At 52.3% G+C, this 11,273-nt stretch overlaps 5 protein-coding genes across 5 annotated transcripts; 2 read left to right on the top strand and 3 right to left on the bottom strand.

The window, feature by feature from the left end:
• Window positions 1-209: 209 nt before the first annotated feature.
• On the top strand, window positions 210-674 carry PG998_013365 (nf-x1 finger and helicase domain protein; the record flags this gene model as incomplete). Its single annotated transcript, XM_066880181.1, has 1 exon — window positions 210-674. The coding sequence occupies one exon, from the start codon at window positions 210-212 to the stop codon at window positions 672-674; it is 465 nt and encodes a 154-aa protein (XP_066724320.1).
• A 441-nt stretch (window positions 675-1,115) lies between these two features.
• Window positions 1,116-2,048, bottom strand: PG998_013366 (uncharacterized protein; the record flags this gene model as incomplete). Its single annotated transcript, XM_066880182.1, has 2 exons — window positions 1,116-1,897; window positions 1,952-2,048. 2 exons carry the CDS (start codon window positions 2,046-2,048, stop codon window positions 1,116-1,118), a joined length of 879 nt encoding a protein of 292 aa, XP_066724321.1.
• A 736-nt stretch (window positions 2,049-2,784) lies between these two features.
• On the top strand, window positions 2,785-4,426 carry PG998_013367 (uncharacterized protein; the record flags this gene model as incomplete). Its single annotated transcript, XM_066880183.1, has 2 exons — window positions 2,785-2,964; window positions 3,029-4,426. The coding sequence occupies 2 exons, from the start codon at window positions 2,785-2,787 to the stop codon at window positions 4,424-4,426; spliced, it is 1,578 nt and encodes a 525-aa protein (XP_066724322.1).
• Window positions 4,427-4,885: 459 nt separating this feature from the next.
• PG998_013368 (uncharacterized protein) lies at window positions 4,886-7,792 on the bottom strand (the record flags this gene model as incomplete). The annotated part of the gene is made up of 1 exon (XM_066880184.1): window positions 4,886-7,792. One exon carries the CDS (start codon window positions 7,790-7,792, stop codon window positions 4,886-4,888), a length of 2,907 nt encoding a protein of 968 aa, XP_066724323.1.
• A 1,554-nt stretch (window positions 7,793-9,346) lies between these two features.
• PG998_013369 (uncharacterized protein) lies at window positions 9,347-10,639 on the bottom strand (the record flags this gene model as incomplete). Its single annotated transcript, XM_066880185.1, has 7 exons — window positions 9,347-9,514; window positions 9,571-9,646; window positions 9,710-9,815; window positions 9,924-10,267; window positions 10,320-10,403; window positions 10,475-10,535; window positions 10,591-10,639. 7 exons carry the CDS (start codon window positions 10,637-10,639, stop codon window positions 9,347-9,349), a joined length of 888 nt encoding a protein of 295 aa, XP_066724324.1.
• Window positions 10,640-11,273: the final 634 nt, after the last annotated feature.

Here is an 11,273-nt window from a genome sequence, read left to right on the forward strand (position 1 = left end):
GTACCACCCCTCTACCCCTGTTAATTTACTAATTCAGTTTACTATATCAGTCCTCTTCAATACACCGGCCTGGAGCCTTTTTCAAGTGGCATACTAGGTCATACTTTTTTTACTTCGAGACCACCTCGGATTCTATTTCCACAGTTCTCAGATAGCTACGCATAAACATTCTCCCCGCAAGTTCCGTACAGGTCCGACAGGTCTTTACCATGGGTCAAGGTCGTCGGTCCGGGCGCTCCGGCAGCATCTACACTCGCAGCAAGTCTCGAGGTCTTCCGGCCAGTCATCCTAGTAACGTTTTCACTCAAGGCCTAATCTACGAGGACTCCATCCCCGAAGAAGAGTATCCATTCGGCGGCGAAGATATCTACCTTCCAGAGCCCATTGCTACTCAGAAGGAATGCAGGTATTGGAAGCAGACCGGAACGTGCCGTTTCGGCTCATCCTGCAAGTTCGCACATACGCCGAGGACAGCTGATCACATCGACCACTGGCCCCGTCCAGGTCAGCAACCAAGGCACCACCAGCCCAAGCCGGTGTATCAGCATCAACAACAAGAAGCGTCTCGCAGGCACTTGAAATACGTCATCGCGCCATCACAGCCCGAGGTGAGTGCCTCTAATGAATTCCACCCCGTGCCTGGTCTGGATGCAGATGGCGATACACACATGTAAGTAACATTTTCGAGTTTCATTCCTTTCTTATTTCCAGCATATCTTCAGAGAGCAATGGGACACGTTAGTTTACTGACTGCCTGGAGCCTCTAATATGACAATGCACTGCCCTACCACAAGACTTATGCTGACGAAAATTAAAAGGTGCTTGTGTGATGTTAATTATGAGAAAAAGTGCGAGGACATGCAAAATATGTTGTACATGTCCTGGCTCAGGTCGGGCGCAGAAGAGAAAATGAAGCTGATTCTGTTGATGGACGAATGTCAAGTGCCCTATCAATTGGTCGACGGAACACTTGAATTGATATAGAGAAAGTATGTTGCACCCGTCGGACAATATGCTGGTTCGTCTAATTTATACTAGCTGCGCTAGAAATCTCTGAAAATTTGTCTCTTGAGCACCTACAAATATGTAAAGTGAATTAAAGTCTCTGGTGAGTTTTAAAATGTCGAAGGGAAGGTGGTCAACCGCCCGCCATCAGACACAATAATGGTGCCGTTGCAGTAGGCGCCGGCCCTGGAGGCCAGGTACAGGATGGCGCCGGCCATGTCCTGTTCGTCACCGGGGCGCTCCAGTGGGATAGCCTCCTTGCCGAAGCCGCCCTGGCGCCCGATAATGGGGGCCGACATCTCGCTCGGGTAGAGGCCGGGGCAGATGACGTTGGCGCGAATGTCGAAGGTGGGCAAGCTGACGGACAGCTGCTTCATGAGGTGCGTGCACGCCGCCTTGGACTGGCCGTACGCGAAGCCGCCCGTGCTGACCTTGTTGAAGCCGGCGATGCTGCTCGTGGCCACGACCTGCGACTTCTGCCACACGTTGCCCTTCTTGTTGCCGGCGTCCAGCAGTGGCAGGAAGGCCATGGTCGTGTACCAAACGGCCGAGGTGTTGACGGCGAAGGTCTGCGTGAAGTCCTCCATGGGCACGCCGAAGTTCTCGTCGGCGAACTCGGCGACGCTCATGTCCGGGCTGGCGCGCTTCGTCGACGGCCCGCTCACGCCCGAGTTGCACACCAGGAGATTGACGAAGCCGGTTTCCTGCTTGACGTGGTCTGCGGCGGCCTTGAGGCTCTCTTTGGACGCCACATCGCACGTCAGAGGTACGACGACGGAAGGCTTGCCGAGAGTCCCCGCTGCCTCCTTGAGAACCTCCGCGCGTCTTCCGAGGATGTAGACTTTGGCAGCTCCGTTCTCCACCAAGGCCTTGGCCATCATCAGACCGATGCCTGCAAATGGAATTAGTGCATGTGATCAAAGCCGGCCTCCTCAGCAGTGCATACCTGTACCACCACCCGTTACCACCGCAACCATGCCATTGACATTGAAGATATCGCCGGCAGCTACCGACGGACCGGCTGTTGGTTGAGAAGACGACATGATTTCAAGATTGCTGTCAACTTTTGTCTAGGATTTGAGGTGTATTTGGTAGATCTGGTCAAGTGTCGAGCAGGGTTCCCAAGCACATACTTATATTACCTACCTACCTCGGCCTACTATGTATTTTTACGAGATGTTGAGATGAATGCTTAGAAATACCGAGGTTCCACTTGGCCTCAGATAGGGTATTCAACTGCCTAGCGTATATCCAAGTATCATAGCATCGGATCTCCAGCCTTATCAAGCTTTCCGATTACACGGCGTTATGCTTGATAGAGATTAGGTTGTCCTTGAAGCGCATCCCGGAGTCCTCGTTCGGAACGGGACAGGCTCAAGGAGTTGCAACCCCGCCACGATGCCCCTCAGTGAGTGGGGTGGGATGACGATGGACTATCTTTCGGCATAGTCTCGGGGCCGAGGATTTGTCAGTTACTCAGCTCTAGTAGAGGTAGAGGCATGGTAGAGGACAATTCCTGAAGTTGAGTCCCTCGGAAGGAAAGACGACTCCGGGGCGTGCGGAATATGAGCATTTGGGAGAAGACTCGTAGTTGCGATAAGCTTCAAAGCGGCCTGCTCGGCTTCAATTGACGGGCCCACTTTAAAGTGCAATGGCTTAGCAACAAACCTCCCAGGGTCGCGCAGAGCTAAGGCCAAATTTTTTGACGAGATCTTGCATGAAATCGTATACACTTTGGAAGTCCGTCCAAATAAGCCATTCCAGGTGCCAACATACAAAATGGTCAAGCGAAAGAGACACGAGCCCAAGCTGGATGCGCAGCTCCAGGATCTCGAAGTCAAGCTTTTCCGCGCATTGAAGACTTCCAAAGGCTTTGAGCGCCAACGCTTGGCCAAGAGAGTGCGCGAAGCAAACCCGGACAAAGTCGAGCGACTGGAGAGGGAGGTAGCCGTGTTGAAGGTGCGCAGTCCTGTTTCCAACCTTTTTGCCCCTTTCTCTTTGCTGACATAGAATGAAAATACAGAGCCTCGACCTTCACCAAGCGGCCCATGCTATCCTCTGCTCCCAGCTACTCAAAATCAAAGGCGTCGCCGAGTCGCCACACCTCCCCGAGACCATTAAGCCCGTGCCGAAGCCCAACATCACCGAGGACGAGCGCAGCGCCCTGCACAATGTCACCAGTGGGCTCTGTAACCGAAAGCAGGTCAAGGACGTACTGGATGAGGCCGTCAAGGCTACCTGCCTAAGCCTGCGGGTTGACCTCCCGGGCAAGGCGGGCAAGGGGGCCAAGGGCAAGGCCACTAAGAGAGAGGAGCAGGAGGAGCAGGCTGACGACAGGGAAGAAAAGCCAGCGCGCAAAGCCAAGACCGCTGTCGAGAGCACGAAGTCGAAGACACAGAAGAAACCTGCCGAGTCCGACGAGGAAAGCGAGGATGAATGGGGTGGTGTTTCTGGTGACGAGGGACATGCATCCGACGACGAAGACGAGGAAGAAAAGGCTCTCTCGCGGTATGAGGCTCTGCTAGGTGGCTCAAGCGACTCCGAAGGAGACTATCTGGAAAGCGACGAGAACGATTTACAGAACAGTCGCTCTGCCGCCATTAAGAAAGGATCGCAGACCGAAGTTCGAGGCCCATCTGACTACTTCTCCGGAGGAGAATCCGAAGCTGATGACGATGACAATGCCATGGATCTCGACGACGAGGAAGAAGATGAGGAGGAGGAGGCAGAAGAGGAAGATGAGGAAGAGGAAAGTGACGGTTCAGACAGCGAAGCAGTAACGCCACCGCCAAAGAAGAAGCGCGTGGCAAAGCCTGTCGCTACGAGGGACGGAGACTCTACCTTCTTACCTTCGTTGATGGGTGGATACATTTCTGGCAGCGAAAGCGATGCTTCTGATGTGGATGTTGCCCCTGCGCGCAATAACCGACGCGGTCAGCGCGCCCGCCAAGCCATTTGGGAAAAGAAGTTCAAGCAGGAGGCCAAGCATCTCAACAAGCCCAAGGACTCGAGAGACGCAGGCTGGGATCCCAAGAGGGGCGCCGTCGGCAACGAGCACGGCGCGCCTTGGAAGCAAGGCATCAAATCCGCGTTCGATAAACGAGACAAGGCGGCAGAACCCGCCCCCGAGGGTGTCCATCCCGACCGCCAACGCAACTTTGATGAGTCGGCCCCAGCCAATCCTTCTCATCGCAACTCCAGGGACTCCAGGCCTCCGCACCGCAACAACTTTGGCGGCGGCTCGGCCCCATCTAGGTCCTTCGAGCCGGCCGTCGAAGCTGCTCCCAAGCCGCCGCCGAAACCGGCGAAGCCAAAGCGAGACGATACTGGTGCTCTGCACGCTTCTTGGGAAATGGCCAAGGCTGCCAAGGAGAAGACGCAGAATGCCAAGTTCGAGGGCAAGAAGATTACTTTTGACTAGATACCACGTTGTTAGCGATCAAAAAAGAGACACATTTTTCAAGTCATAGGAGAATGAATGAGTGGATATTAAAGCTGTTTGTATGAAAACTCCCATGATGAGAAGCCGATTCCCTGTAACTATCCGCCCGCAACCATGCTTAAATATCCATCGTAACCTCAAAACCACCCCTTGTTTCTGGGCGACCACCTCAAATTTGAGAGGTAGGGACTGTCCGCATCCGGTATGTCGTGGCGAGCAAAATGTGCTTAGGTTGCATCGCAATGGGTATCGTTCGGTGAAGTAGAAAGGCAGGGTATCTCATAATAACACAGAAGATCCAGTAAACTACTCCAATAGTATGGTTGGAGGTTGCTACCGTGGTTCGGAGATAAATCAGAGATAATACAGAAACGAATGAAAACCATCGCAGGTCATATGTAATCGCAAGTAGTGTGTGACGCAGATGCCGAGAAGAGCTCAATCCTCGACGGAAATGGCTGATTCTCGCGAGCTTCCCGGAGTGTTGAAACGCATGCGCTTCGGGCTGCTTGCGTCATCACTTCCGTGGTACGAGTCGGGGTCGTGATCTCGGCGCTTGGAAGAAGAAGCAGCAGACGAGGCGCCTCCCTTCCAGCTGCTGCTGACGCTCCCGGCGTCGGAGAAGTCAACGACTCTGTCGGTCTTCTCCTTGGACGATCTCTGCTCGTCATACTCGTCCACGTCCATAGGGGCATCGCGGCTCGAGCCGGGGAGGATTCCGTGGCCTCCGGCGGCGGAACCGATGACGCTGCCGCTGCTCTCTTCTTTGACCTCGGCGGCGTCGTCGCCGGTTAGGTCGATGACCTTGTGCTTCTCTTCGTCACTGTCGGTCTTGAAGTGCGTGGAGGCGCGGTTCGAGCGGACGAACAGGGAGGATTCGACGTCGTCGTTCTGCTGTACGAATAGTGAAGACCACTCACGTCTACTATGGTCTTCATTACCGTTGTCAAGGTCGCCATTCCCATCGCCGTCATTGCCATTCCCGTCGCTGTCACCGTCGTTCCCGTCATTGCCATCGTTATTGTTATCGTCGTCATCGTCATCGTTATCGTCATTATCGATCTCGCTCTCTTCAGCATCGGTGTTAGTACTTACTGAATCGTCTCGCATATCCATCTGATCGAGACCCTCGTTAATATCGTCGACTGGGTCGTCCATTTCCATGTCCATATCCTCGACGCCAGAGTCTATGTCCATATCGAACGGGGTCTTATCGCGAGCATCATCCTCATCGTCCATACCATCATCGTCACCGATGTCAACATCAGCACCGCTACCCTCTCCGTTAGAAGAAGGGGTATCGGGGTCATCATCTAATTCAGACTCATCATCTTCTTCATCGTCGGATAGGGACGGTATAGAGCGTGCCTCGCTACTCACGATACTAATGGTATCGCCGTCATCATCCTCACCCACGATACTGCCCATGGGCTCGTTATCGGCATACCATCTTCTGACAATATGCATATCGTCATCGCTAGGCACGAACTCGCCAATCCCTCCAATTGAGGTCAGGTTCGGCAACTCGGATAATCGTTGGTATTCCGGCGCCTTGGGGCGAGTAATGACTGAGTTGATATCATCAATAACACTCCAGTCACGAATCGGCTCGCGCGCAATATTGCCTTGGGCTTCGCGAATTCTGACATAGTTCATGCCTCGTAGTTGGTAGATATAGTCAAGGCCATGTAAGGTCCGAATGCTGCGGTTCGGCCGGTAATTGGGCTGGACTCGTGTGCATTCCTCCATGACTTTAAACGGGTTCCGCAGGTCAAGCCTGGATCCATCGTAAGGAACGTCTTCGACAACAGCGTCCTCTTCCTTCTTCTCATAGCCTCTGCGAGCTCGCCACTCGTCACGCTCTTGGATATGGATTACCAGTGTCCTCAGGCGCCGCGTGTCGCAGAAAAACTGAAGGGGGACCGTTCGTTGATTGATCCGCGATTGGTGACGAGGCATGACAGCTCCGTGCCAGAATAGCTCTATATTCACGATCCGTTCCATGCGAGAGCCGATGCCTCTCATGAACCGGCCCAGCTCTCCGAGAGACGAGAATGCAAATGTGTTAAGCCCATAGAACGCATGGACCCCAAGGTAGAGCCATCTCTTACAAACCAGCAGGAGCCGAAGGACATTATTGGGTCGATGCGCCAACGATACTACACACTGTCGGTTGCCGCCCCAGAAGAATCGATTGAGAGGTCGAGGTGTCAGTGGGCGGTTGCCGGGATCCAGACGCGAAAGGCAGTGGACAAGGTCCGTCTTGACGAAGAGGTACCGGAAGATACGCTCTTGGATATCACGGTCGAGTCTATCGAAATTGAAAGGCCGAAGCGGCCTTTCTTCCTGATCAACGGGAGGCACTGGGTTCTGCTGGACGAATAGTTCGGACTCGTTGTCGCTGTCATTATCTTCCCCCTCTTCGTTGCCGTTGCCGTTGCCATCCTCATCATTCAAGCCGTATGCTGCGCTCAAGGTTGCGTGATTGAGCCATCGAAGCGATATGGTTAGTTGTGGGTGGACGTTGGTATGAAGCTGTGACATGTTGAGCTGCTTGCAAGCCTCTCTGTATATTTGGGTATAAGGCTCGCGTTGCTGCCATAGCTGGGTCCACGGCGTAGGAGGGGGTCGAATACGATTAAGGCGATTCAGAAGGTCTTGTATCTGAAGTTGGAGCTGTGTAATGTGCCCCTGAAGACCCAAGATTACTTCGTCCCGCTCAAGGATGGTTGCTTGGTGTTCATCTACTTCACCTCTCAAGTCGTGAATGCGTTCTCCCAACACCGCTCGGACGCTTTGTATACGACTTTCAGCCTCTTGTTCGGTGTCGTGTATACGTCGTTTTGCCCATCCTTTAAGTTTTCTGTACTCGGCCTGGAGTTTCCCCATAGACCAGAAAACCCAATGCTCATAGTCTTCATCGTCTTCGCCTTGAGTGGTGGTGTCCCGAATAATATCTGGCATAACAGATGCATCATCCTCATCATCATGGTATTGGTCGCTTGAGTTATAACCAGAGTCTTTGGCACAGGAATCGTTACCATCGGAATTGTCACCGTCGGAATCGTTACCATCGGAATTGTCACCGTCGGAATCGTCACCATCGGAATCGTCACCATCGGAATCGTCGCCATCATCATCTGGTGAGCCACCGGATGCTTGGGGCGGTCTGCTGGGGCCTTCGCCGTTGTCTCTGTGAATGTCTTCTGTTTCCGTAACGGTCAACTCATCTCGTTCATCTGAGGGATCTTCCCATTGGCTCTTGTTCACTACGACCGTTTCTCCGGTCTCGGTATCATTGTCCGAGTCCTCATCGCTCGAGCTGCTGACGATATCCATCACCATTGTGAACTTGGTGGGTAGAGATGCGGGTGTTTTGGTTTAAAGTGAAAGTAGTGAACCCGAAGTCTGGAACTGATTTTATCTGTTCTTGTGTCAGGAAGGATGAATCGTGTGATGAGGTAGATTGTAAGTTTCATGGACACTCGTAATTTAACCACATGAGAAGTAGCAGCTGAAGTGGGAATAAGGACAGTGTTGGTGATTTGGAAGAGGATATTCAGGTTTCAGTGTTGGATGCCTTACCTTGCCTGATCTTACCTTGGAACCCGAAAGTTCTCGGTGGGGGTGTTGGGATCAAATAGGATTAGAGGATGTGTTGGGAAAGGGTATGTTGCATGATATATGAGAGTGCAACTGACAAGTCTTGCTCTCACTTAACATGGAAAGCAGGTGAAACGCTTGGGTATTGCCAGGAAACATCCATCAAAATCACGGTAAAATGTTGCACCTACCAGCTTGGGAATCGGGGGTCTGTAGGGGAATAGCGGATGGTTGGATTTGGTGAAGTCGGTGAATGTCGCGAATACTTACTTGCGTCCAAAAGATGACACGGGTGGTATTGATGAAGGGAAGGGATGAACATGAACTATTGAATGTGAAGGTGACCATGAAAAGGCTCGAACTTACCAAGTTAACATGTATGATTGAGACGGTCGGTAACTTGTTCGGTTAATGTTAGTCGGTTGATGTTAGTGGCCACGAGACGCCTGTCTCATGATTCCCTCAGAATGAGATGTTCAAGCAGAAATCGAAGTCGAGGTGTGGTAAACTGAAGGATCTTTGCCAGAGATTGAATGAAGTCGTGCTGGGTGGTTTGAGATAAGAAGGAATAGAAAGCTCATGCTTGTCCTGGGGTGATTGCAATACCAGAAGCAGAAAGAACATCACAGATAAAGAGTTTGGCCCGTGACGTTCTTGGGAGGTGGTGTGTTTGGAAGACAATGCAAGGGAGTGATGCGTAACTTACTGAGATGGCAGGCTTCGTATGGGACTGCTGTCTGGGGAAATGGTTATGGCCAAGAGAGATAGCCGTGGGTTATCTCTAGGTATGTGAAGTTAGAAACTCAACGATCTTGACGGGCGTGCCAGCCGGAGCCTCGGAGCTCTCGTCGTTCGTGAAAAGGGGCGTATGTGTGACTTGATTACGTGCCAAGTTCTGCGGTACGCCGAGGGAAAGGCGAGAAGAAATGGGCAACTACTTTGAAAAGGCACAAATGGTTGAATCTCAGTTTAGTTGTTCCTTGAGAGAAGATGGGGCTGAGTATCGATGTTAATTTGATTCCTCCTGTCGATAGTGGGAAGCTTGATATATTCAATTGAGCCAATAGACGGGGCAGGTAGACATCAATATCCGAAGTGAAGTTGGAAGCTCGTAATGGCTGGGGGCACAAGGTAGTGAGTAGATGTTGGTCCCTCAACAACTGCGAAGCAGATTTCACGGGTCGGTTAAGAGAAGTCTGTATATAGTCTTCGGTATTTGGACGCCATGAGAGATCGTAACCTGAAATCCAATCGTAAAGACAATTATCTGTCTGGGCATTAAGGGTGAGCGATCATCTACTTAGACCCAACGCCCATCTGTCTAAACCAATCCATAACCCCAGTATAGACAACCAGGAGGATACCACCACCAGGTCCGAGTCTCAGCACCTTGGGTGCGAAGCCACGGTAAAGAGCGCCGAATCCTTCCTCACGTAGTACCATAAATACGGAGGGCCACGCCCACTAGAATACTGTATGTAAGTGGCTGATCTTGAGTGAGGGCATGAGGCTTTACTTACGTTGTACTTAGGCACAACACCGGCAACCTTGGGGCTGTTCTGAATTCGAGACTTAACCACGTCCATTGGCGTGTTTCTAGTTATCTGTCAGACATGGCTTCGAAATACAAGTGAGACTCGAGTGGCTAGAGAAACTTACACAATAGTACCAACGGTACCACCAACGGAACCAGCAATAATGTCGTTGCCGATCTGGGACTTCTTCGACTCGGCCGCGGGCAGTAACTGACGGACTTGGAAAATGCCTGTCATAATTCAGATTAGTTACGCAGTCGCAGTGTAGGAACAATACACCAAACGGTGGATGGAATCGGTAGGCAGGAGGCGCTGTAGGCTCGTTTCATCGGACTTACAGCCAAAGTAGCCGGCATTCCAAAGAATGTGACGCCACAGAGTAGACTCCAGACCGTTGTAAAGAGCCATAGGACCCTCGTTCTTGATAATCTTCATCAGAGCATCTCCGGGGCCAGCGTATTTGCCACCGGAGGCCTTGTCTTGCAATCGGATCTTGACGAGCTCGAAAGGCACCACCACGAAGGCTTCAGTCGCACCAGCAGTGGCGCCGGTCAAAATGGACAGACCCTGGGTCATCTTCTGGGCACCGAAGGCATTGCGATAAACCTTGCCCCACGAGTCATTGGCGGCAAACTTGGTAGCTCGCTTGGGAGCCTCCATCAGAATGGGCGCCAGAATACCACTGCTCGGCTATTAGCATTCACCCATGCCAGCACAGATCGGGGGCGGCTGACCGGTAGAGACGGCCGGGGCCTTCGGATCGGATGATGTTCTGGAAGGTCTGGACCATGCCAATGCTCTCGGTCGCGAGCTGCTGTCTGTTCCGGAGTAAAAGGTCAGCGCATGATCGGGAGTGTACGTCATACGACAGACACAGCATTATACTGACCGGGTCTTGACAACATCTGTCGGGTACATGACCAGAATCTCCGACACACCAGCAATTGCGCCTACGCAAAAGGTCAGTATAGTGAGCAGAGGGGTGGAATTGGCATGGGTACTGACCAGCGGCGAACTGGTACACGAAGGGGAGGGGCTTATCCTGGGACGACATGTTGACGGCGGGTTGTTGAAATTTGGATTGGTAGCGGTCGTCGAAATCAAAGTCGGGCTGAATGTTAGACTTTCCAGTAGCCCGGGGTGTCTACGAGACGTCGAGTGCAGGGCGATGGGCGGTGCGACAAGAAAGCAAGCAGCCAGCAATGAGGATTCGGCACGCGACAGGGAAATTGAAATAATTATTCCGCCGAGCGCTTAATACCGCTGCGGCGTTGCAAATGCGATAACGGCTTCGGTGGGGTCACTGGCTGTCACCAATTAACCCCGGACTCTCTCGGCTTACAGCAGCTTTCGACGTCAGGGTGTAGCATCCAGCTTCCACTGCCCCGGTCAGCATCTTTGCCGGTGAATAGCTTGTGCGACTTGTTCCTGCATCGGTCCAAAAAGTCAATCGGTATATCATGCTATTTCCACTCATTCATTTATTCGTTTCTGGGTTTCCCGAATACACTTCAAAAAAGGGAGAGCCCTAAATCCATCCGTAGCGAGATACAAATCCCAACAAATGGCGTGTCTCTCGCTGTAGGTTATGCAAGTACCAGCCCTCGCAACTGGCGACTGGGCTGTCTTTTCTACATATAGGTCTCTCTCTTGCACTCGCTTCCCCGTCTAGTGCATACAGCTACCTA

The sequence above is a fragment of the Apiospora kogelbergensis genome, assembly GCF_038363985.1.
Source record: "Apiospora kogelbergensis strain CBS 113332 chromosome Unknown utg000009l_segment0_segment0, whole genome shotgun sequence".
Lineage (NCBI taxonomy): Eukaryota > Fungi > Ascomycota > Sordariomycetes > Amphisphaeriales > Apiosporaceae > Apiospora > Apiospora kogelbergensis.